This window comes from Lontra canadensis, unplaced genomic scaffold, assembly GCF_010015895.1.
Source record: "Lontra canadensis isolate GAN:19392208 unplaced genomic scaffold, GSC_riverotter_1.0 scaffold101, whole genome shotgun sequence".
In the NCBI taxonomy this organism is placed as follows: Eukaryota; Metazoa; Chordata; class Mammalia; order Carnivora; family Mustelidae; genus Lontra; species Lontra canadensis.
The window spans coordinates 5,126,275-5,151,891 of record NW_022631095.1 but is presented as its reverse complement, the minus strand read 5'-3'; the positions used below and the strand labels follow the sequence as shown (position 1 = coordinate 5,151,891).

Below are 25,617 nucleotides of genomic sequence, written 5' to 3'. Positions count from 1 at the left end.
GCCATCTTTGAGAGAGAAGTGAAATGATTTTCTCCATGATTGTAGGGTGGGGGAGTGGCAGGGCTGGTGGCAGAGTCCAGATTCCAGGCGGGGTACTTTCCACAGCAGAGGACCCCTGCCCACCTTTATCAACCCCCACACCATGCCGAAGTGGCCCAACGCCCCTCTCCCCAGCCCTTCTGTGCCTGGAGGGAACTGGTCCACCTGTCCCGTCCTTTCTTCCACCCTCTTGTGTCCCGTCCTTCCTTCTACCCTCTTGTGTCTCGAGGGGCAGATTTACTCCTGGAGATTCCAGAAGAAGCCCTTGGGCCTCCTCTGTGTGCATTTGTTTAGAACTGTAAATTCCTCTTTCCATGATAAGCTTACAGCCGGCTGATCCTGGGGGTCTCATTTAGGTCATAGACCAGGGCCTTCAAGGAAGATGATTGTTAAGGTTCCGTCCAACTCCCAAATTCCTGTGATTCGATGACATCAGGATTGTGAATAATCAGGCTGGCCCTAAGCCAGGTCGGGCTGCGCTGCTTCCATCAGAAACTTCCTCCCCCTCCTTACAAAAACAGGCCCGCCCTGTTGGGCTCCCTCCTGGCCCTGTCCACTGGGCATCCTCCTGCTACAGAGAAACCCGCCCACCCAGGGCCACTGACCCCACCCCCTGCCTTGAAATTTAAAGCAGGCCAGAGCCCTGCAGGGAGATTGGAGCTGAGGTCCTGCAAGAGCCCAGGGCTGAAGAGAAAGCTGTCTCGAGGGAGGGAAGGAAGGCAAGCAGGGGCGGTAAGTTGAATTCTGCGCCTCTCTGTCCGTCCATGTCCTCCTGCCTCTCTTAAAAATCTTTCTGGCAAACGGCGCCAATAGAAGAATGCCTTAATGAGGGACTGACTTTGTAATTCAGGCAAAAAGCGGATTAGCAAGAATCCGAGTCCCATGGGAGCCTGCTTTTTTGTAGCTGCATTTCATTGGGATGGGCTGAAGCCTTTTGGAGGGGCGAGGGCATTCGGGGAAGAGAGAATAGGAGGGATTATTTCTTGGAGAAAAATCTCAGCAGAGTAAAGGAGAAAGTACAAAGAATTAGAGACAAATGCTCTGAAGAGACAATGGGATCCCCTCATGAATAACGGGCAAAAAAAGTGCCATCAGCTGCCTTGGGGACTTGTGGCTAGCAGAGCCTGGAGGGCCCACGGTGTCTGGCTGCCGCCCCCCGCCCTCGGTGAGCCTGTTAAGAAGCTGAGTTTGGGAATGGGGGAGTGAGGCACAGGACTCGCCTCAGAGCAGAATTAAGTAGGTGGAAAGTGTTGGGAAAGAGAATGCCTCTGATCTCCCTCCACACATCCCCAGCCTCCATCTCCACTGGTCAGTTTTGGCCCAGTGTGCAAGTGTGCGGTCCTCTTTAAGGACTTCGCAGTTATGGCGGGGGAAAATAAAATGAATGGTTTTGCTTCCTAAGGTGCTCTGCGCGATGCCTATCGGGGCTTTCCAGATTTTTGCTGTTACTATCTTTAGTTTCTTAACCTCCCTGGGAGGAAAGACGGGAGGGAGCCAGAGAAGTAGGAAAACACACTGAGCTCCCAGGTAACTAGCGACAAACTCAAATGCAAAGAAGTGTGGACATGATTTAGCCGGTGGTCAGGTTGGATTAATAACAGTGATCTCTTGCAGTGGACTGATGACAGAGGAAAATTGAGTGTGTGTGTGCGCGTTTGCAATTCCATGAAGAAATTCTGCAAATACAACTAGTAAGCGGAGTCCCCTTGAAGGTGACTTCCTCAGCAGTTCCTGCCCATGGGCAAGAAGACACATCCTGGGATCTAGACACTGACTTGTCCAGAATCAATATATGATGGTCAGCCCAAGGGCTTCCCGTGAGAGCAGAGCCAGGCTCGGGAACCAACAGGTTCCCGAGGGATTTGTGAATGTTGAAATCGAAAGAGCCCCATGCCACCCATTACTTTATTCTACCTAAAGTGTTCTCAGAGATGCTGACCTCAAACCTGGATCTCATCAAGAGTAAAGGGTAGCTCCCCTCTGCCCAGTGGCTTAGTCTCTGTCCAGACTCCCTTGGACCAGCTCAGTTTATTTTGGGATGCCTCCTATTAGATACTCCTGGCGTCTGTGCTACTCTTCAGTGGCTTCCTCCTGCAGAGGGACAACAGCCAGGGGGTAGCTGAGGGACAACAGTGACTTGGGTTACAGTAGAACCATGCTCAGTACAGTTCAGACTATAGTAACCAGCGGCCTGGCCGTACTCAGTGACCATACCCACCTAGCGCTTTTGTAAATGACTGGCTGGGACCACAGAGCATCTGGGGAAACTTTCTGTCCAGGGGAGCCCTGGTACTAATCTGCAAACAGCACCTTTTCTGGTTAGGGGGTTTTATAGCAACTGAAGGGGCCCTTTGACTAAGATCATCGTTTAGAAGGAGCAGCATTTCCAAAGCTTCTAAAATGTGTGCCGGTTCTTTTTGATCAGACAGTTAAGGGGGCATGGTGGTTCCCAAGAATGGTTGTGAACTTAGCTCCAGTCCAAACTCAAAGTCCATGCACTTCTTTGAGATACTGAGTGCCGGTGCTGAGGAAGAATTTAGGTGTTGACTTGGAATGTTCAATCTCACTTGATTATTTGGCACCCTGTGTCTGCGGTCTTAGAGTAAAATGTCTACTTTCTGTGAGGGAATTTCAGCTCTGCTCTGATAAGGTGGCTACGAGGGACAATGAGTGGCCAGAATATTCTCTTCATTTATTCTTTGGGTCATTAGCTTTGCATGGAGAAAAATTCTGTACAGAGTTTCAGGCTATAAGCCAACCAGCTCACAAAACTGGTAGTCTCAAATCAAACCAGATAAAAGAATGAGGACAATTTAGACTCACGGAAAGTCAGAGCCAGAAAAAATCTTAGCATCCTTCACTCTGGGCCAACCCCAGGTCCAGCCACATGGTCTCCTAATACTGGCTTCGTTGTCTACTTATACAGAAGAATAGCCTATTTTTTTTTTTTTTTTTACCATCTTTTGTCCATTCTTCTGCTTGAGAAATTGACTTCTGGGGAAGAGGGTAGAGTGACAGACAAGGCTCTCGATCGCCTGAAAAGTAACATGAGTGCCAGAAGGGAAAACGAACAAGGTGTTAGCCACACAACAGGCATTTAATAAACATTTTTAAAAGGAATGACTTGGGCAAGTTTGGGTGCCTATTACCATTACCCAGGAAATACCAACTAGCCGTTCTTCCTATAAAACTTAATGCAATTGCATGTTCTTCGCAGCTGCCCGGCACCATCTGTGTCAATAGTCACGATCCTCAGGGTGACTCACTCTTGGCTAGTGGGCCCATGGGCAGGTGAGCACGGTTTGCCTATGGGATGCTCTGACACAGGCATCAGCGGCTTGGAGAGGTTGTCCGGGGACTGATCTAGAAAACCTGATTCCACCTTGAGCCTCTGAAGTAACCCACTTCAAGGTCAGGCTGAACCTAGATACTGGGATACCTTTGTATGCCAAGCCTTTTCTGTTTATTACATGGTCACAAATAGTCCATTAATTTGCAACCAGACATTAGGGAATGGACACCGAACTCAGGCCACAAAGGCTCCTGCATCCTTAGAACTCTCGGGCTTTCCAAACCGTACTTCCTCCTAGGGAAGCCCTTGAAGGGAGAGCCTGGGGTGTGTGAATCAAATTCCTTTGTCCAGTGGAAGGTGTTTGTGCTGAAGAGTAAGGGGCTCTGGCTGCTCGCTGCTATTACCCAGACCACAAGGCTTTTGTAAACGACTGATCATTTGCAAAATGACAAGTTTACAGCATTTACTGACCATTTACAGCAATGGTCACCTCTTGGCCCTATGCTCTGAGGAGCACTTCTTTATTTTGTTTAACCAGCGGCTTATATAATAATATCAATTCCAGGAAACCTACCTTGACCAGCTCCTTACCTCACCAAGAGGAAGCTAGATCTCCCTCCTCCACGTTCTACTAAGACCCCTTCTTCCTCTGCATTTCCACCTTCTACCCCTACCTCCCTGCATATACTGCAGTGCTGATCTCACTGTACTATGATGACCTAATTACCTGTCTGTCCCATGCCTAAGCTATAAGTTTTTGAGGACAGAGCATGTATGTCCTTATACCATGGAGCCTGTACATGGGCCATGGTGGGTGCCCTGTAAACATTTGATGGTGGATACATAGAGTTGTTAGATCTTTGCCCATGAATCCAAGAAAGGAGGAAATTAGATTGAGCTGGGGCTTGAAGGAGAGGCGGCTGGGGTGGCGGATCTGAGAGATGTCGCCCAAGGAGAACACGCAAAGCGGCCCTAGAGCCCTGTCGAGAGAGAGAGTGTTGCATGAACAGCTTGATGTCAGCTGAGGCCTCTGCAGGTAGGGGAACAGGACAGTCAGCAGGGAGGCTGAGCCCAGTAACCTGCTATGAGTAATCTAAAAGGGAAAGGACACCCCCGGTCAGCTGGATTCCTGCTGGCTTTTCACATTTTGTCCTGTTCATAGAAAAGAGAAACTTGCTTTAGTTTGCCTCATCGGAGCAAGAGCTGGTGTCTGCCCCCTGGGCTGCAGAGAAAAAGGGAAGTTTTTCTTCTTCTTCTTCTTCTTTTTCTGGGAAGCTCCGATTTCCTTATTTTTCTAGCCTCCTGTCTCTGGTTTTTAAACATCCATGTGGTCTGCTTGAGACGGGCCTTATCAGTAGCAGCGGCCTGATCTCCCAGCGGTCTCTGGCGCTAATTCCAGCTTCCTCGGAGAGTCCGGCATAATCCTGATGTAAATAGGTCCCGGAGAGGCAAATCAAAAAGAAAAAGAAAAAGAAAAAAACATTAAACATGAGGTGAAAGACACCACCTCATATATCCAGAAAATAATGATTCCTGTTCATGTAGATGAAAGGTGCGAACTTTTAGATCAGTTGTGAAGAATCTGGTCGCGGGTTATCACAAGATGTCCACGTGATCGAGGAAGGAGTATTTGGGTATTAATGCTTGACCCCAGTGGGGAACCCCGTAGATGTTAGCATCTTTCTGTCTTGGTAGCTTTCGGTTGTTTTTCCAGGGAGAAGCTGTTAATGTTGCTTAATGCCCGCGTTATTGAAGGACGCTCATGACTGTCAGTACGGTTGACCTTACCGTGCATGGGCTGTTGTGTCATAAGGACTTTGCCTGCTTCTTCTCTAGTTGCTGTAATAATTCAGCAAGGTGGGAGTGATTGGCCCATTAAAAAATCCAGGAAACCATACACAACCTGTGTGTCATGGTTGTGTCATGGAACTTGAACTTAAGACTATGCCCCTTGCCCTGTAACAGGCTGTCCTTCCCAAATAGCAACTCTGAGTGCATGAAAAACATAACAGTCCATCACTGGGACACAGGAAGGAAGGTTGGAAATAGTGTCGGTTCAAGTCTTGACACCACCTGTCACAACGTATCTTGCCTTAGGGCCAAGGTCCTGATGCTTTTTGGAAGTTTGATTCTCTCATTTGTAAAAACAAGAGAATACGATTATTCTATTATATATTATAGAATACTATTCTATAGTATTCTATATATTCTATATATTATATATATATAAAGGTTCTGTAGACTCTGCCTGGCGAGTGGTAGGTGCTCCAATGCCCGTGGAGCAAGGGGCATTAACCCACACACAGTTCTCGCAAACACACCGTAACATTGCTTTCCTGTGAGCCCAGGAAAATGTGTACGCATTCAGTAACGATACAAGGAAAGCTTCTGATCAGTTTTCTGACTCATGGGTGTCGAAATCTGGAGGAAAACTAAAGAATTACCAAAGGATTGTGTATATCATTGCTTTGCAATGATGTTGACTTTAGGGAGTGGGAGGAACATGAGGAACTACCTTCATGCTTAAGATGAGACACTGTTTTAGATCAACCTCAGATTGAGGAGTTTGTTTAAATTCAGACTTTGGGATTAACATTTTATTGCACTGACTAATTGCGTTAGCGTTTGTCAGCTGAACCTTGTTTTTTCTTCTCCACGTAAAAAGTTTATTAGGAAAGGGTTTCTTTTGTTTCTATCCTAAAAGGAGGCAGGATGGACTTCTGGTTTCCTAGACCCACAAAGAGCTCTCCCTTATTTCCTCCAAACAACCAGGATTACCTGGCAAACTATGGACAGCGAGTAGACGACAGAGCTCAGTGCCAAGATTTGGAGTAGCCTGGTCAGTTTCATGTAACTCAGTCACAAGTCATCCCCCCACCTATGGTTTGAAGATGTTTTGGAGAGAATTCTGCCCTGAGTAACTCATGAGATGGGTGGGAGCTAGCAGAGGATTCTGTTCTATTCACCTCATTGGAATGGATCATATTAGATAAGAAACAGGCTCTTCCTCTCTTGTCCCGTTATGAAAGCAGGCTCTTTAAGAAGAGAGAAAATAAACTTTGACACAGAGAAAATTAAGTATTGAAAAGTTAAGAATTGTTCACATGATGGCAGTTTTTGAAAATGGTTTTTATTCTGAGAGCACAGCCTCTATAAAAAGCGGGACCTGTGTAAGCAAGACGGGGGCTACGAGGCTAGTGGCTCCCGTCCCATGTTCCATCTGGAACCTGCAAAGGTGAGCTTTTTGGGGGGGGCTCCCCGCATATGGGGGCAGGGCTCCTCTTGCCCTCTCACCCCCTCTGTTGTCCCAGTGAGATGCCTTTGCTATTCCAAGGGGTTCTTCCTTGGACCATTTCTTTTCTAATTTGTTGGCATCCATTCTGGGCCATGGTGGTTGGGCGGGGGGTTGAAGGAGGGTGTTGTTTGTTTTAAAGCTATGAGTCACTTTAAAGTATTGGTATTCTTGGAGACCAACTCTTTCTTACTCAGATTTCCAGAGAGAAGCTTTGCAAAGCCGTAATAATCTGAGAATCTCCTTTACCAAAGATTAAGCTAGCAAACCTTGCACACAGTGTAAAATTTGATCATAGTATCAACTTACTTTTGTCTTTCCCTTGCAATTTCCCTGCTCCTCTAGCTCGCTCATATTTCTGTCTTCTTCCTGCTGGCAAGAGTGAAAACAGTCCCTGAGTTCTATACCAGCAGGGGCAATTGCATTGTTTGTACCTAGAACCACAGAACTTGGTCGAGTGACTGTGTTTGCACAGTTCTTCTGTTGCAGATCAATTTCATGCATGTGGTCATGTTTAAATAAAAGCACTAATACACATTTTTAAGTGTTTCACAGTTTATACCCATTGTATCACTTGTTCTCACAATAGCAGAAATCACAGTGAGTCAGCCCTGGAGGAAACCTCAAGAGTCCATCCCACTTGGTTTTGCATCCCTGGGAGCGGATTTTTTTTTTTTAAAGATTTTATTTATTTATTTGAGAGACAGAGATCACAAGCGGGCAGAGAGGCAGGCAGAGAGAGAGGAGAGAGCAGGCTCCCCACTGAGCAGAGAGCTCAATGCGGGGCTTAATCCCAGGACCCCGGGATCATGACCTGAGCCGAAGGCAGAGGCTTTAATCCACTGAGCCACCCAGGCACCCCTGGGAGCTGATTTTTGTGCCTCAAAATATAGGTGCTTTTGGGAAGAGCAGCATATCAACTTTTACTGTCAATGTAACCTTATGTGAATGAGCATATCAGTCCCTTTCTGGAAGGCAGATTTTTAAGGGGGAAGATGGAGAAGGTAGGAGAGTAGAGAGAAAAGGGCAATCAATGCAAAGGGACACGAGGGGCCCCTGGGTGGCTCAGTCAGTTAAGCGTCTGACTCCTGTCTGCAGTTTAAGTAATCGTCTTAGTTCATTATCTCAGGGTCATGAGATTGAGCCCCTGTCTGGGCTCCATGGGGCATTTGCTTGAGATCCTCTCCCTCCGCCCCTCCCTCATCACTATTCCCCCACCACTTGGATGCATGCTCTCTCTCTCAAATGAATAGATCTATTAAAAAAAAAAAGGGCGGGGAGGGACATGTAAAGGCACCGAGGAAAACAGTTCATCTACTTTCCCCCAGGACTTCTAGCTGTCCTGCCGCTGTTTCAGTGGCCTCACCCAATGCAGACCCAACACCTATGAAGGGGTGCCCATTAGGCAGCCTTGCCCCATGTTGCCGCTGCCGAAATAAACACCGAGTTCTGGCTAGCGTGACCACTGACTTCTCAGCCACAAGGGCACACTTCCTTGGCTCTGGCAGAGTAACCCCCTCCCTGGTTACCAGTCCATTGTTCCCGTTTTTCCCCTAGAACAGTCATCACTCATAGCTGTTCAGAGGAACCAGGGAACAGAGTCACTGTATTGCTGTTGCCAGCAAGACCCAGCGCAGCTTCCAGACAGAAGGTCAGAGAAGCTCTGGAAGCAGATGAGGCTTTCGCATGCAGACATGCTGACTGTGTCCCTCACCAGGAATCCTGCCTGTGCATCCTTGAAATCCAGGCCATGCTTTATTTGCCAGGCCCGTGTCCTGGGTTTTGTTTTTGTTTTGGTTGTTTGTTTTGTTTTGTTTTAGTTTTAGTTTTTTTTTTTGTTTTTTTGCACAGAGTCTTTGTCCATTTGCCAAGCTCTGTGCCTGCTGAATTCCATCCACCAGAGAGGGTGTCTTTTGCAAATCTGCAGAAATCAACTTCACGTGCTAACATGGACCTGACAGGCCTGGGGCCCTGGGACCTTGGGGTCCCCAGGCCTTATGACCATTGCAGAATCCATTACTCTCACACGACGATGTTTTCAGTGATTCAGAGATTCCAGTCTAACAAAAGTGAGACCTCCTGGTGGTTTTCTTTCTCCCTACCTCTCACTCCATCCATTCATCCTTCCTTCTTTCTCTTACTTCCTTGCTTTTTTAGTACTCTGACTCTGGGAAACTATGAAATAGGCAAAAGGGAGAGAACACAGAAAAAAAAAATAGCAAGTCGTCTTTGTATTTGTAAAATGAGCCCAGAAGGATTTCTCACACTTACTCCATACATCTCGTCCCCCACCCTCCTCACCACGATCTCAGGGCACTCTGGCCTCTGGTGGCAGCCCCTGTTCACAGCGTCGAAGCCTGTCCTGGTGCTGGCTGGCCCCGTGGTCCCAGAGTCTGAGTCCCTGTTTCTGGTATTCACTTTGTTTTTTGTCTAGGCACTGCCCCCAGACCTCTACACCCACCTCTTTAATGAAGGCAAAACAAGGACACATTTTTTTCCTCCCCTCTTCCTTCTCCCTTGTCTTTGGACAGCACTGCTTGTCTGCTGGTGGGATGACTCATTTCTTTGTCATCCTCTCACCCCATTCAGCCGGTTCAGATGCTCTCATTGCCTCTGTGCAACGAGATGGAGCTAGTGCCTTGTTTGAGATTATCACTGGATCAGCTCAAGGCCCAGCAAGGTCCCCCAAAAGTGGGGGAAGATAAGGACTGACAGAACAGCGACTGTCTCAGACACTGCCGGGAGCAAAAGGCAAAAATAGACTCTTTGGCCCCTTATGCCCCTGAGTTGTCAAAGGTTTTCCCATGATGCAGCTGTGTGGGAGCCACAATGGAAGCCCTAAGTCATGCTCCGACTCCCCATCTGGTCCCCTTCCCCCATTTGTCCAGGGAATGCAAATGTGTCAATACTGCACTTCTCACTTGGCAATTTTCCAACATCTAGAGTTATATTCCAGTTAGAAGGACCCAGATGTCTTTTTTTTTTTTTAGGACCCCGAATTCTTGAAATAATAAAACTGTGTCTTGGTGGGCATCCAGAGAAAAAAATGAAAATAACCCCCTGGGAAAGGGCTGGTTGGTTTGACAGGCAGTGCTAACGAGGATTAAGTTCCTTGTTGATGAGTGGCTCATTTACTCATTCATTGCTTCAGAATTTCTTCATAAAGCCAAGATAATAAAGGATGAGACAATCTATATGCGTCTGTGAAACAGGATTAACATCCGGAAGAAAGAGAGGGGATGCATTTAACAAGGTCTATTTTTAAAAGTTAATAAGAAATGGGATGAAGGGGTGCCTGGGGGGCTCAGTGGGTTAAGCCTCTACCTTCGCCTCAGGTCATGATCTCGGGGTCCTGGGATCGAGCCCCACATCGGGCTCTCTGCTCAGCGGGGAGCCTGCTTCCCTATCTCTCTCTACCTGCCTCTCTGCCTACTTGTGATCTCTCTCTTTCTGTCAAATAAATAAATAAAATCTTAAAAAAAAGAAAAGAAATCGGATAAAATTAAGAAGGGAAATTTAAGAGGGGTTTTGAGAAATTTCAAGAAAGAGGAAAGCCAGAGCAGGTCCCATGGCCAGAATCAGAAGATTCCACCAAGGGCTCTTGTCAATGGGCTCAACTCCCCACTGTTCTCTTCTGAAACTCTGAGAAGCGGGTAGTAGTAAGCTTCCTCCTCCCAAGGAGAAAAGGGGCCCTCAAAGAGCACATCCTATGAGGAGGGTCCTTGGCCCTCCAAATTAGAACTAAGGCAGATTAGATCCTGCCTTCTTTCTGTTTCCTTCACCATGGAGGAGGGGGCGGGGGCGGACTTGGTTGGCGAGTCAGGCCTGAGCCTCGCCTGCATTTTCTCCTTGGAATCCTGTTGACCAGCCCCCGCTGCTCCCTCCCCTCGTCCCAGTCCTGGCTCCATTTGTCCTCCTCTGCCTGTCCCCAGCAGCCCCAGAAGAAGCAGTGGGGCATAAAGAATCCTCCCCCCCCCACCCCCTCTTTTTACCCTTGCTCTGAAGGGGGCCTGTGGCCAGTGAGGGAACGGACACTTCCAACAGGGAAGTTCTTTGCAAAGAAACAAAGGAGCCAGAGACAGACCCGGATGAAAGTCTTGGAAGCCTCTGATCTAACAGGGCCCTGAGGATCCTGGCGATGGGGGAGGGGTGGGACCGAAAGTTGTTGTGACTGAAGGGAAATGAGTCAAGGAAGAAATGCCTGATTTAATTCTTGTGGACAAAGGAGTGAGTGGGCCTGCCAGACCACAAAATAACACCCCGACCAACTAACCTAGTTTAAGCTGCGGAGGGCAAGATCACTGGGGAAAGGCGCATGGAAACTGGGAATTTGGGGTCTAGGAGGATCTGAGTCTTATGACCAAAGGCCAGATGGCTCGGTTCCTTTCTGCCTATCTGCACTTTGTTGAGCCTGCCTGTAATATAAGAGACAGACCTTCCAAGGGAGCAGCGGGGAGGGCAAGAGCCAGAGCAGAAGAGCATTTCTTGTGCTGGGCAAGGAGGTCTAAGTGTGAGAACCGAGGTAAGGGGGGTAGGTTGGCTCTGTGAGGTGCTGGCCGCAGAGTCCCTGCGGGGTCCTCCAAAAAGGTTTCAGAGCGGACATTTCTATGGTTCCACCTAGTTGACCCCAGGGCAGGAATTCACTTTGAGGGCACCAAACCGGGACACTACTGCCAGGAAGCGCCAGGGGTGGTCTCACTAGTCAGCCAGCCCACAGAGATCTCTGGGCAAGACAATCTCCTAGCCAGCTGTGGCCGTTGCCGGATGAATGGATAAGCAAGATGTGGTCTATACAGACAACGGAATCTTCCTCAGCTTTTAAAAAGGGAGGAGAGTTGGGGGCACCTGGGTGGCTCAGTCAGTTCAGTATCCGACTCTTGATCTCAGCTCAGGTCCTGATCTCAGGGTCACGAGTTCAAGCCCCAGGTTGGGCTCCATGCTGGGTCCAGAGCTTACTTTACAAACAAACGCACACACAAACGAAAGGGAAGAGGTTCTGACACATGGTTCCACGTGGATGAACCCTGAGAACGGTATGCGAAGTGAAATGAGCCAGTCGCAAAAGGACCCGTAGTCTATGATTCCACCCAGATGAGGAAGCTAGCGAGCTGCCATAGTCATAAAGGCAGAAAGTATCGTACTTTCTGGTGGTTGCCAGGGGAATGGGGGTCATTGTTTATTGGGCACAGAGTTTCAGTTTGGGAGGATAATAACGTTCTGCAGAGGGACGGTGGTGATGGTTGCCCAACAGTGTGAACGCACTTAATGCCACTGACCTGTGCACATAACAGTTAAGATGGTCCATTTTATGTATCTTACCACAGTAAAAAAATATATATACAATTGAAAACATCTTCCAGACACCTGTGGCATTTCCTGCCGTGGGAGTTGATGCTGGAGGGACTGGCCATGATCGAGTCATAGGTTCTCGACCTTTGCCATACTCCTTGATCTCTCGATCCCACTATGAAGCTTTTTTCCCCCTCTTCTTCTTCCAGAATTTAAGGTTCACTCTGAAGGAACAATACATACAATGAAGAGAGAGCTGGTGTGCGTTCTGCTGCTTTTTGGAGCAGCCCTCTCCTTGTCCAGCCAGGTAAGAGGGCAGTTCAGGTCTGTGCCTCGAGCCCGCCATGTACCCTCGTTGGACTCAGGAGCCCCCTCGGGGGTTATGTCCGAGTGCGGGGGTGTCCGTAGGCAGCTCTTCGGACTTGGGTAAATAGTCCACAGCCACGGACTGCCTTCTTTGGAACTGTTTTTAAAGAGTGTGTTTGCATTCATGCATAAGACCTCTTTAAAAAGGTGGTGCACCAGCCATGAAGCTGGAAAGCCGCCCTACACAGCTTACTATCCACTTGGGATGGAAACTATACTCTGGACACACTCTCTAAAAATGCCCAGCAAGCGGGGGCATCATGGAGGGCACAATGAGCAACACTTGAACAGTGAGATTTTAGAGGACACAATTGGGGATGGTGACATGGTGGGGAGGGAGGTGAGCTACCACTCCACTAACCACTTGTGGCTACAATTAAATGCAACTAAAGATTCAGTTCAGTCGCACTAGCCCCATTTCAAATGCTCAGTCGCCGCATGCAACTAGTGGTGACGGCACAGGAATTAAAGATTTTCATCACTCAGAAAGCTCTTATGGCAGCACTGGTCTAGAAGGAGAGGAAGAATTAGAAAAGAGAGCAAGAAGTGGACATTGCACCTGGGGCCAGCTATACCTGAGGGGGAATCTTCAGGCCCGGTGGCATCTGATTGGCGGGGGTGTGAGTGGTCTCTGGGTCAACCACGTTTATTCCTAAAATGCCTAGCATGTGCTGATCCTTTTTCCGTCCCTGGTCACTTTGCAGGAAATCCACACCCGATTCAGAAGAGGAGCCAGATCTTACAGAGGTGAGGTGAAAGGGGAGGTGGGTGGAGGTTCTGTGGAAGCGGGAGACAAAATCAGGGCTTAGGAGTTCAGGGTGCTGTAGGCTCTGTCGGGGTTTATCTTCCACCACGCCCAGCTTACTTAAGCTGTGTGAAGGTGAAATTTTGCAGGGTGATTCTGTGAATGTGTCTGTGTCACCCCCATCCCTTACTCATTCACTTAGTTAGCTAAGGCCCGGTTCTGAGAGGACAGGAACAGACGTGCCCTCAAGGAGTCAGGCTATCAGGGAGTCACAGAGCTGGCAGGGTTGGGGGGAGGGGCTGCCAGCTCAGGGGCCCGAAACCCTGTTACACAGGTGAGAAGACTGAGCCAGAGATTGAATGATAGGCCCAAGGTCACACCGTGGCCAGGATGCAGCTGCGCAGGTCCTCTGGTGTCCTTTTCTGGGCTGGGAGCTCCATCCTGCCGGAGTCCACCTGGCATCTTTGTTAACTGCCATCTCTGTGCATGCCTGTCTTCCGGTTGGTAAAACCAGAGTAACGAGCCTGGGTTACCTCACACAAGTTGCACAGGTGTGGAAAGACTTTTCACTCTAGAGTCTACTCTAGAAACCTGAGGAACATCCCCCATGAGCACTAGGTAAGATTCCAAAAATAGAACATGCTCGCAGCCAGATTGTCTAGACTCTGGTTGGAAGAAATCTGGGCCCAGCTTCAAGTCTAAAGCTACTAACGTGGGGCCCTCCTCTCTCATCCTTCATGACCTAGTTCCTTTGGGTCTGGAAGGCTTTGCAACCCCTCTTTTAAAGTGGAAGTTTCCCCAGAGTGAAGTATGCTGTAACTTTTTATTTATTTATTTTTTTAAAGAAAAGTGAGATAAAGAGAGAGCACATGCGCACATGTGGGAGTGGTGGGGTGGGGCAGAGGGAGAGAACGAGAGAGAATCTTCAGCAGGCACCATGCCCAGTGCAACATAGGGTTTGAACCAAGACCCTGACATCATGACCTGAGCCAAAACCAGGAGTAAGACGCTTAACCGACTGAGCCGCCCTGGTGCCCCACCACTGTACTCAATGCCTTCGTTGTTGGATAGCGCAGCATTTCCAGCAAGGGTATCCTGGCCCCAGCAGACCCCCAAAAGAAACAATAATATTATTTACAATGAGCATGTGTCACTGTTTTAGTTAATGAAAAGTTGAAGATTTCTTAAGTTGGCAGTCTGCTTTGCAAACAGAGAGAGACAAAGAGGCCAAGAATATCAATGCGAGGACTCAGACCGTTTTCATTACATCACAAATACTAATGAGAGCAGCACATTCCCCACACACACTGTGATGTCAATTTTCTTTTGGGCTAGCAATGCATCATTTGTGTGGTGATACTCATATGGGTCAAAAACTCTGGTAGGCAATTATATACATGTCCATATTTCTGATGAAAGAAAATGAAAAATTAGGGGCACCTGGATGGCTCAGTCAGTTGGGCATCTGCCTTTGGCTCAGGTCATGATCCTTGGGTCCTGGGATTGAGCCCCACATTGTGCTCCCTGCTGAGCAGGGAGCTTTTGCTGCTCCTCTCCACGCATGCTCTCCCAATCTCTCTCTCTCTCTGTAATAAATAAATAAATAAAATATTCTTTAAAAATAAAAATATAAAATAAAATGAAAAATTAAAATATCACTTAGTAAATGCATTTTTTAAAAGATTTTATTTATTTATTTGACAGACAGAGATCACAAGTAGGCGGAGAGGCAGGTAGAGAGAGAGAGCGGGGGAGGAAGCAGGCTCCCTGCTGAGCAGAGAGCCCCATGCGGGGCTTGATTCCAGGACCCTGAGATCATGACCTGGGCTGAAGGCAGAGGCTTAACCCACTGAGCCACCCAGGCGCCCCAGTAAATGCATTTTGATAGGTAAATTCTTCCAAGGGTGAGGGTCCGTGCAAGGAAGAACGACAAACACAGTTGTTGGCGACTGATTGGTAGATGTGTGTTATCTTCCGGCTGGGGTGACAGATGGGTTGTATGACTAGTGATTGAGGAACTTTCTCAATAGGACCTGGGCTGGGGCGGTGGCAGGTGGCAGCGTTTGGGCAGTTGTGCCCTCAAGAGGCCGCCTGTCTCTCTTTCCAGTGAGCTGCAGAGATGAGAAGACGCAGACACTCTACCTGCAGAACGAGTCGTGGCTGCGCCCGGGCCTGCGGGGCAACCGCGTGGAGTACTGTCGCTGCGTGGGTGGCCGCCCACAGTGCCACTCTGTGCCCGTCCGAAGTACGTAAGCTCTCGCAGCCCAAGCTTGGAGCTCCAGCTCTCCCACTGCCCCCCCCCACCACTGCGCGTGTGTGCAGAACTTCAGCCATTGGTTCCCCATGGGCTCTGCCGTAGGCCCATGCGAAGGCATGGAGCCAACAAGTGAGACTGTGACCCAGGGCCCATGCCTTCTCCAGCCTGGCCTCAGCTTCCTCATCTGTCCAATGGGGACAATGGGTGTAACTGCTTCACGGTTTGCAGAGAGGATGAAATGAGCTCCTTTTATAAACTGCCCAGAATAGTGCCTGACACGTGGAGCTCACTCCTATTATCCTTGGAACTGCTTTTTAAGGTGACCAGAGGCTTTCTTGTTTTGCCCCTGACAGGTTGCAGCGAACCCAGGTGCTTCAATGGCGGGGTATGCCGGCAGGCTCTCTACTTCTCAGATTTTGTCTGCCAGTGTCCTGAAGGGTTTATGGGGAAGCGCTGCGAAATAGGTGAGCGGTAGGTGGGCGGTCCGGGAAGAGGGACAGAATCCCAAGTCTTCCCAGAAAGGAGAGGCAGTGTGTGGTGATGTGGGGAGGCGGGCAGCGGTGGGGGGGGACGGGCGGCGGTGGGGTGGCGGGGCAGGGAAGGATCCTGCAAGGGTCAGTTAGGAAACCAGAGTGTTGGGCCCAGTGGGCGGAGCCTTGGGAGCCAAGCTGGAGTCTGCCTGGCCAGCCCCGTGTACCACCTGTGCCCCAATAGCTTCAGCAGCCAGCCTACCTCGCTGGTTTGGGGTGACAACAGAGCAGACGTGAAACCCCTTTGGAAAACTAAATGACAGAAGGGGGAACTCACATGGGAGGCATCACGTGTCCTGCTTTCAATCAGATGCCAGTGCCACCTGCTACAAGGACCAGGGTATCACCTATAGGGGCACATGGAGCACAGCGGAAAGCGGGGCCGAGTGTGTCAACTGGAACAGCAGCGCGCTGACCTTGAAGCCGTACACCGGGAGGAGGCCCAACGCCGTCCAGCTGGGCCTTGGCAATCACAATTACTGCAGGTGAGAGGGCCGCCTATGCTCCTGAGCTCGCTCCCCTCCCTGGGGAGGAACTGCTACATCCTGAAGTGACCTGGAGCCGATCCGCCATGGCTCTCCAGAGAAACAGAACCAATACACTCCCTACTGATATGGTGATTCATTGCAAGGAGTTGGCTGGCTGCGGGGGCTGGCATGTCTGAAATCTGTGGGCAGGCCAACAGGCTGCAAACTCAGACAGGCTTCTCTGTTGCAGTCTGGAGGCCGAATTTCCACCCCAGCTTTCACTTCTAACGCCTTCCACAGATTGGAGGAGGCGACCCACACGATGGGGGTTAATCTCCTTCACTTCAACAGACTGCTGATATTAACCACAGCTATAAAATCTCTTCAGGACAGCACCTAGATTAATGTTCGATTAGATAAATGGGCACTTAGAGCCAAGTTAATCCATAAAACCGATCATCCCAGGCCAGCCCTTGTCAACGCGGCTTCTGTGCACAAGTCCTTAACCCACCCTTAGTCTCCAGATGGAGACAGTAGCCAAGTCCTACCTCCACCCAACCTGATCCAGCTCTCCCGGGTACAACCGGAAGTGCACGGACCTTTTCCCCGGAAGAGGATGTAGAGTCCTTGGGTCTGAGAGGGAGGCTTCACTTTTCCCCTCCCACGGCCTTCCCTGGCTGCTTTTTCAGAAACCCTGACCGTGACTCGAGGCCCTGGTGCTACGTCTTCAAGGCAGGGAAGTACAGCAGTGAGTTCTGCAGCACGCCAGCCTGCCCCAAGGGTAAGTGCAGCCTCCCCTTCCCCCCCAAACCCCAGCATCCTGGAAGTAGAGTCTCAGAGGATAAAGCAACTGTGTTTCTACAGCTGAGGAGACAAAGGAGTAGGCTGCTGGTTCATCATTTTCATTGCAGAGGGAAGACAAGTCAGGAGATGTAGGTCTTCATCCAGGCCTGGCCTCTAATTAGCTGGTTGACCTTGAGCTGGTTTCTTTGCCCCCGACCTCCATTTCCTCAGGTACAGAAGAGAAGGGGGCCCGCATTGGTGGTTTCCAGGCCTTTTGAGGAAGGCCATGATTGAGGGGCGTATTTTCCATCTCTCTCTGTCTTTTTAAGATGTGTAATATAAGAAGATTTTCCAAATTTAAAAATACTAAATTATAAAAAAGCACTATGCATTCTGTGGTGCTTTTACAAATAATGATATCGCAATAGTATAAAACATGTGTTTTAAAGTTCTAAATATTCATACACAATAATGTGTCTTCTGCCTACAGATAAGTCTGACATGTCTGTGAATTTGAGGACCCTTTACAGTAATTCTAAAGCATCTTCTCCCCTTCAAGGATCAATAAATTGTGACTCACTGGTCTAGGTGGCCTTAAAGATCATTTTCATTATGTTGTTTAGAGTGGTACACTCTGCCAGTTTCAAGTGGGGAGAAAGGAGGTAAAATGGGGCAAATAGGCAGCATCTGTAGGTCCATATGCTCTCTTCCTGCTCAAGGCTAACAAACCCTTCAGAGCACTGGCAGACAAAATCTGAGAAACTGGGGTCTGCTGACATGTCGCTCCATTGAAGAGCCCCGGTTCACCACACCTGTCAAGTATAAACAAGGAAACTCCCAATTACCTTCAAAGCAGCTCCAGCAATAATCACTACCAGCTGGGCATAGACCCTTCCTACCCAACATGAACGAACCCTCAAGGATCTCTCAACACAGCAATCTAGAAAGCCACATCCAACTGATGAAAGCTGGCCCACCACCCGAAAGCCATTTACCACCCCTCTGTAAAAGGGCTTGGAGGAGGAGGAAAGAGGAGAGGTGGGTTGTTTATCTCCTCCCTCCTATGGGCAGTCTGGCTGCCTTCATCCTGTCAGGCCTGCCGCCCCTCTCAGGTCGAGCTGCAAACCCTGACTCACATGCTGTAGCATTTAATTGCTTTTGTTTCAGTTTGAGATTTCTTTTGTTCCAGAAAAAAATGAAGACTGCTACTTTGGAAAGGGGTTAGCATACCGTGGCACATACAGCCTCACTGCATCTGGTACCTCCTGCCTTTACTGGAATTCTGTAGCCCTAGCAGGCAAGGTCTACACAGCGTGGAAGAGCAATTCTCAGGCGCTGGGCCTGGGCAACCACAATTACTGCCGGTATGTAGCAAAGGGTCCGTGAGGTTCATGTCTGGGCAGAAGGCAGGACTGGGGCATGGGATGGGAGAAGATTTCATAGCTCAAATTATAGGAAAGACCCAGTGGGTGGGAAGGAACCAGGGATATGATCTAGTCATACCCATTCACTCGCCAGAATAACATCTTTTATAAAGAGTGAAGTTCACCAGTTTGTCAGCCCACATTGCAAGTTCGAGGTGCTGTCCCATAGCCACTTAGGCCTCATCTGCTCGGTTCTTATATGGCGCCTTTCTCCCAGTGAATCATAAGTGTCCTCACAGCACAGCTTCCAGTTCCTTCCAACATCCCTGTCAGAGGAGAATGTTGTGATAGAAAATGTGATAGAAAAATGTGATAGAAAAACAAAACTAAAGTTGTTTTCCTCTGGTGAGATCTCTGACAGAGCCAAGTTCAGAACTCAGGCCCTTCCTTTCCAGCTCATTGTTTGGCTATTGGTTTACCTAGCCTCCTTCCTCTCTCACATGGCTTGTGATGTGATTGAAAACCTTAAACTCTCTTATCATCTAGGAACCCAGATGGGGATGCCAAGCCTTGGTGTCACGTGCTGAAGGACCACAAGTTGACGTGGGAATACTGCGACGTCCCCCAGTGCTGTAAGGGCTGGCCCTTGGCCACCTGCCGCTGCCCAGCCCCCCTCTTGACCATTTCCTCTGTCACTTCCCATGTCCTCACAGCTGTCTGCTTCAGACTGTGTCGCTCCCAGATTTTCAGGAAGGCTTTGGTGGGGAGGGGCTTTCCATGACTGAAGCAACGCTCTGGGCAGGTGTTCACTCCCCATTCACAAGCGTGACACAAAGGGGCAAAGCGAAAGAGAAGAACTTGCCAGTTTCTCTTAGAATTCATTAGGCTCTGAACTTCTCTCTCCGGATGCCTTTATTAATGGTTGGTGATGAGGTCGTGGTGAGCATGGAGGAGGAGAGCTCACATTGATGGCTGCCTCCATAACAAAGTGCTCTGGTAACATTCTCCTGACAACGTGGTCAGAGGTGGTCTTCCTCTCTTTAGTTTCCAGATGAGGAAACCAGCTCCCAATCATGTGGCCGCCAAAGCTCACTGGGCTCCAGGTGGCAGAGCCTGTGTCTGTCTGTTCCCACGTCTTCTGACCCCACAGCTTGTACTTCTGCTGTGAACTCTTCCAGCTTTTCTCACAGAGCCCGTTTCACAGGGGAACTGGGTGGGTGGAGGGAGAGGAAGACTCAGAGGAAATTCAAGCTGGCACATTTTGCTAAAAAACCTTAGTTTAGAAGTTGTGTGAGAATAGATTATTATGACTCCATTCCTGTGAACACACATTTAGCCCGAATATTGCTCAAGGAACATAATTACATAACTGGGCGGGTAAGTCGCAAACTACCAGCGGACTCACAACGAAGGCCATGCCTGGAGAGTCCCCCGTGAGCAGCATCAGTAAGCTCGCTCGGAGCCTGGTGGGCTGGGAGTGTTAAGAAAGCTCCATGAGGAGGTAGGATTTCATCTAGGCCCTGACAGAGGGGCAAGGTGGGGTAGATGGAAGAGAAATGGGGCAGGCATTCTCCAGGAGGGAGCCGCAGGACCACATTATTAATGAAGCCAGGAGGTGGGTACGGGGAAAAACGGGCTAATGAAGCATAGCAGAAAGATCCCATTTGGAGTCAGACAAATCTGGGTTCTAATCCGGAGGCCGCTGTGACCTTGAGCAAAAATTTCCCAGCCTCTCAGCGTTCCAGGAGAAGAAACCGGGATAGGTGCTCAAGGAACTCACCTGAGGACTGCAGGTCTGATCTCTTTTCTCTGTCCTTTCCTCTCCCAGCCACCTGTGGTCTGAGACAGTACAAGCAGCCGCAGTTCCGCATCAAAGGAGGGCTCTACACAGACATCACCTCTCATCCGTGGCAGGCCGCCATCTTTGTCAAGAACAGGAGGTCACCAGGAGAGAGGTTTTTTTGTGGCGGAATACTGATCAGTTCCTGCTGGGTCCTGTCTGCTGCCCACTGCTTCCAGGAGAGGTAGGGACTTCCGAAAACCCAGTAGGTCTCCCTAGATTTCGAGGCCTTGAAACTGGGGCCCGTTAGAAGCAGCCCCCCAGCAAGCAGCACACCCTAAGGCTGTTTCTCTGTTAGGTACAATCCCCACCACCTCAGGGTGGTTTTGGGCAGGACATACCGCGAGGTCCCCGGAGAAGAGGAGCAGAAATTTGAGGTTGAGAAATACATCATCCATGAGGAATTTGATGATGACACTTACAACAATGATATTGGTGAGACGTCCTATTGTCCCTGCTCCAGACGACATGACAGCCACCCTGCCCCACCATGGGCATCCCCACCTCTGCCTCCCACACCCTCGCCCTCTCCGTCTTCCTCCCCTCCTATCAGACGGAGCGTTCCACGAGGCTTATTCTCTTCCCGATCTCCTTCCAGTCCTGCTAAAACTGCAGTCGGACTCGCTACACTGCGCCCAGGAGAGCGACGCTGTCCGCGCCGTGTGTCTGCCCGAGGCCACCCTGCAGCTGCCGGACTGGACGGAGTGCGAGCTGTCTGGCTACGGCAAGCACGAGGCGTGTAAGTGGAAGGAAGTCTCAGCTCCATCCTGTCTGTCTGCAGGGCAGCGGGCCATGCAAATATTGAGAGGAAGAAGTCACGAGAATGTTCTAGCCCTGGCCCAGGCACTGGTGCTGTGTAAATGTAGGCATGTTCCCCGCAGACCAAGAAGCCACCGTCTGCCTTCCCCACTTCACGGGGTCACTATGCAGGTCAAGAAAGGAGTGAATAGTACAAGTGCTTGGAAGGGCTTAAGTTGGCAGGAAAGGTCCAATGAGAAGGGGAGGCTGGTGATTAGGGTGTGGGGCTCTTGGGACTCTCCGGTCCTCTAGGTCTGAGTCCGCACCCTAGATTTGCGCCTGGTAGGGGTGGGAGCCAGGACGTGGGTTTTCCTGTTACACGGCTCTGAGCCTTGGCCCCCTCACTGGGAACATGGGGGTAGAATCACCTCCTGCCTTAGAGTATGAGAATTCAATGACAGTAGGTTAAGCCAGTGGTTTTCAGCCAGGGTGTTTGCCCCCCAGAACACAATGGCCCTGTCTGGAGGCATTTTTGATTGTACGACAGAGGAAGGAGGTTTATAGTAACATTTAGAGAGTCGAAGCAAAGGGTGCTGCCAAACACTTGGAATGCACCACCCCCCTCAAAAAAATGATTTGGCCCCAAATGGCAATAGCGCTGCTCCTGAGAAATCATGAGCGAAATAAACTCTATAGAATATCTAGTTTGGGGGATGCCTGGGTGGCTCAGTCAGTCAAGCAGCTGCCCGGGGCTCAGGTCATGATCCCAGGGTCCTGGGATCAAGCCCCGCATCAGGCTTCCTTCTTGGTGGGGAGCCTGCTTCTCCCTCTGCTGCTTCCCCTGCTTCCACGTACACTCTGTCTCTGACAAATAAATAAATAAAATATATTTTTTAAAGATTTTATTCATTTATTGGACAGAGATCACAAGCAGGCAGAGAGGCAGGCAGAGAGAAGCAGGCTCCCCGCTGAGCAGAGAGACCGATGTGGGGCTCGATCCCAGGACCCCAAGATCATGACCTGAGCTAAAGGCAGAGTCTTAACCCACTGAGCCACCCAGGTGCCCAATAAATAAAAATCTTTTTAAAAAGTAAAATATTTGGTTTTGTCGGTCAAAGCAGTGTTGACAACATTTCCTAGGCTTCAGCCCCAGCCATCTGAAAGCTGGATCCGAACTAGCCATTATTAGAATAGTTGGCTTCCTCCTTCTAAAAGGTTTATAAGTAACTTTCCCTAGGACCATAAGATATTTTCCCTTCTCTGTTTCAGCTTCTCCTTTCTATTCTGAGCGGCTGAAGGAGGCTCATGTCAGGCTGTACCCATCTAGTCGCTGCACTTCACAGCATCTGTTTAACAAAACCATCACCAACAACATGCTGTGCGCTGGAGACACGCGGAGCGGCGGGAACCAGGCAAACCTGCACGATGCCTGCCAGGTAGACGCAGGGTCTTGCCGCACTCGGGCCCTCCCAAGGGGAAGAGTGGCTCTTGGGCCTCAGGTTCCAAGCAAGGAAAAAGTTAAGAGCCAGAACGGTTGAGTTCTTCTTGGTGAGGCACTGGAGGTTCTAGATGAGGGCTTCAAAGAAATAACACCATCAGAGTGAGATCAAAGTTACCCAAACCTAAGAAATCTAAACTGCAGGAAATTTCCCCATGTCTACCCCGGAAACTCCACCTGATTCAGGGTTTCCTGTAAGCCCAGGCAATTGATTGACTATTGAAGTGATGGGTAAAGCCACACAAATGAGGTGATGCTTGACTTCTGGAGGCTGGAGAGTTGGAGTCCGCCATGTAGGGGTGGGGGAGGAGGAGCTGCTGCTCACCCAGAAGTACGACCCAGATGAGTTATGAGACAGAAGTTTCAAAAACTCACCAGCCCTAAGATGAGGCCTGTCGCCTGGGAAAGCGAACTATTTCAGGCTATGTTGGCATCCTTATCAGAGCTGGTACTTCTGTTTTGTGATAACCAGACACCCGTAAGGGACACACCAGCCTGTGGGATTAGGACTTAGATATAACCAAGGCATCGTTATCGATGAGCCATTTCAAGCCTATAATGTGCCAGGCTCTCCATGGAGGGGCGGGGGTTAGAGGGGAAAAAAAAGAAGGAAGCAGGGCTCTTGCACTGCAGACTTTGTGGGCTTTGTTCTTATAAGGTAAATCGTATCAGCATTTTCCCCCAGTTCCTTGACAACCTTTGTCTCTTTTCGGATGGCTTCTTTAGAAATCTCAGCTGTACCCCTAGCTCAACAGCCATAAGAAGGTTGTATGCAAAGTGAAACCTTGATCTGCAAGCTTCAAGTCAAAAACAAAAAACAAGAAGTGATTTTGATTCAATAAGACAATAACGGCCAACCGTGACCAAGAGTTTTGCAAAATGTCATGCTTTCTCCCAATTAATTCCCAGAACCACCTCTTACAGTAGAGTGTAGGATCCCGATCTTCAAGATAAGAATAGATCTTCAAGATAAGAATACGGAAGCACAGTTAGCCTGAGGCCACACAGCTACTGGGTGGTAGAGTTAAAAGAAGGAGCTTTATGGCCTGATATGGCTGAGCAATTATCTCAATTCTAGTTTGCAATGTAGATACAGCCTAATCGTGGACCGGATCTAGACAGTAGGAGACGGAAAGGATAAGTGAATTGGGGGAAATCCAAGGGGGAGACGAAGCATGAGAGACTGTGGATTCTGAGAAACAAACTGAGGGTTTTGGAGGGGAGGTGGGTAAGGGGTTAGGTGAGCCCGGTGGTGGGTATTAAAGAGGGCACGTATTGCATGGAGCACTGGGTGCGGTGCATAAATAGTGAATCTTGGAACACTGAAATTTTTTAAAAAATAAAATCTTAATTTTTTTTGGGAAAAAAAAGATGATTGATAAAAATTTCCCTCTCTGAACTAAATACTTGGAAGAAGATGACATTAGCACTACTGATATTAACCCTAACTTCCCCTCAAAGAGTCTGCATTTTTGGCAAACAACTAACCCGTTCTCTCTACTGCAGGGGGACTCAGGCGGCCCCTTGGTGTGTATGAAGGATAACCGCATGACTTTGGTTGGCATCATCAGTTGGGGCATCGGCTGCGGGCAGAAAGACGTTCCTGGCATATATACCAAGGTTACTAATTACCTAGACTGGATTCAAAACAATATGCGACCGTGACCAAGGACATCCAATTCCCTGAAATCACGGGGAGACCCTGCTTCCTCTACTTCAGAAGACACACAGAGGCGAAGTGCTTTACAGAGCTGAGCCATCACCCAGTACAAGCGGGTGGCGGGGCAGGGGGAACCCAGAGGAGAGGGAGAGGATAGGTTTTCATAGGTACTTCCCATTTTAGAAGTTTTCAGGGGTTAAGATCTGATTTCAGAAGATAGTTTGGCAGCTGAGAAGACAGATAAACGCCAACCCCTCCAGGAATACCATCATCTAAGGCAGAAGAGAGGGAGAAGAGAAGCCCAGCCTCCTGATCTGTCACCACGAGAAGCTCTGGAAATGGGACCACAAAGATAAAAGCATGTCTCAATAGTAAAAAAGTAACGAGATCCTTCAGGAAGGAAGGATTGCATTAGAAATGGAATGTCTATTTATAGTGACAAGGAAGCCCAACGGGGCCTCCTAATAAGGGATGGGCTGGCTGGCCAGATCGTGTTCCTCAACACCACCTTTTAAATCAAGTATTTGGCTTTTCCCTTTCTCCACTTTACAGCTCTTGGAAGGAAATCTTTTTGTGTATAGTGTAAATCTTTTTTTCTATATAAACTTTATAATAAAACAGACTTGTATCATTTTAGTAACTGATAAACTAGGCTTTAGTATATTTATATCAACCCATTTTAATTTTTATTTTGTTACCACTCCCCTGTATTACACTGTGCGGAAATAATAAATTCAGATTATTTTCACATATTTTCCCCAATCTGAGTGGGATAATTTTGTTATACTTCTGCAGAATCTTATAGGTCTTTTATTCTCGGTACTCACTGTCACATTTTAAAAAATCATCTCAAATATTTCCTTTCATTCATTGGACATATACAGAATACTTGCTGTATACAAGGCAACATGCTAGGTGCTGGGGACAGTAAAAAGGGGGAGGAAAGCAGTTCTCAGTTTGACAGGAAAATAGGGTACTTAAAGAAATACCCAGGTACAACACTGATGGGTCATGAAAACTGGGTTTCAGTTGCGAAGTATGAGGGAATCTTAAGGAAAAACAGAGTTAGATAGGGCTTTCAAAAACTGGGCGAGCTTTGGACTGGTGGGGAGGTATGGGCAAGGCATCATTGAGATCAGGAATGTCACTGCATAGAAATAGATCTGGAGAGCAACGTGGGCTGTGGGAGTATGGGGAAGGATTTTGTACAGGTTGTCAGAAGTGAAGGTCATGAAGAATGTAGGTAGGAGCTTGGATTATGGAGCTTCGAAGGCCAAACTGAGTTTTGGACTTGATTCTGTAGGCAATACGGAGCCACTGGTGCTTGTGTGCAACCGAAGTAAAGAACTGAGCATGTGCTGAGGAAAATGAACCCTGAAGGGGTTGGAATGAAGGCAGGCTGGGTAGGCAGACTCCACGGACAGCACCCAGGGTAGTAGAAAGGAGAATGGGAGCAT

At 48.9% G+C, this 25,617-nt stretch overlaps 1 protein-coding gene across 1 annotated transcript; it reads left to right on the top strand.

The window, feature by feature from the left end:
- The first annotated feature begins 668 nt into the window (after positions 1–668).
- On the top strand, positions 669–24,908 carry PLAT (plasminogen activator, tissue type). The gene is made up of 14 exons (XM_032838017.1): positions 669–771; positions 12,122–12,219; positions 12,983–13,025; positions 15,131–15,268; positions 15,634–15,744; positions 16,121–16,295; positions 16,967–17,058; positions 18,250–18,424; positions 18,971–19,056; positions 20,253–20,448; positions 20,563–20,699; positions 20,863–21,003; positions 22,272–22,438; positions 24,007–24,908. Exons 2-14 carry the CDS (start codon positions 12,157–12,159, stop codon positions 24,163–24,165), a joined length of 1,683 nt encoding a protein of 560 aa, XP_032693908.1. The 5' UTR covers positions 669–771; positions 12,122–12,156; the 3' UTR covers positions 24,166–24,908.
- Positions 24,909–25,617: the final 709 nt, after the last annotated feature.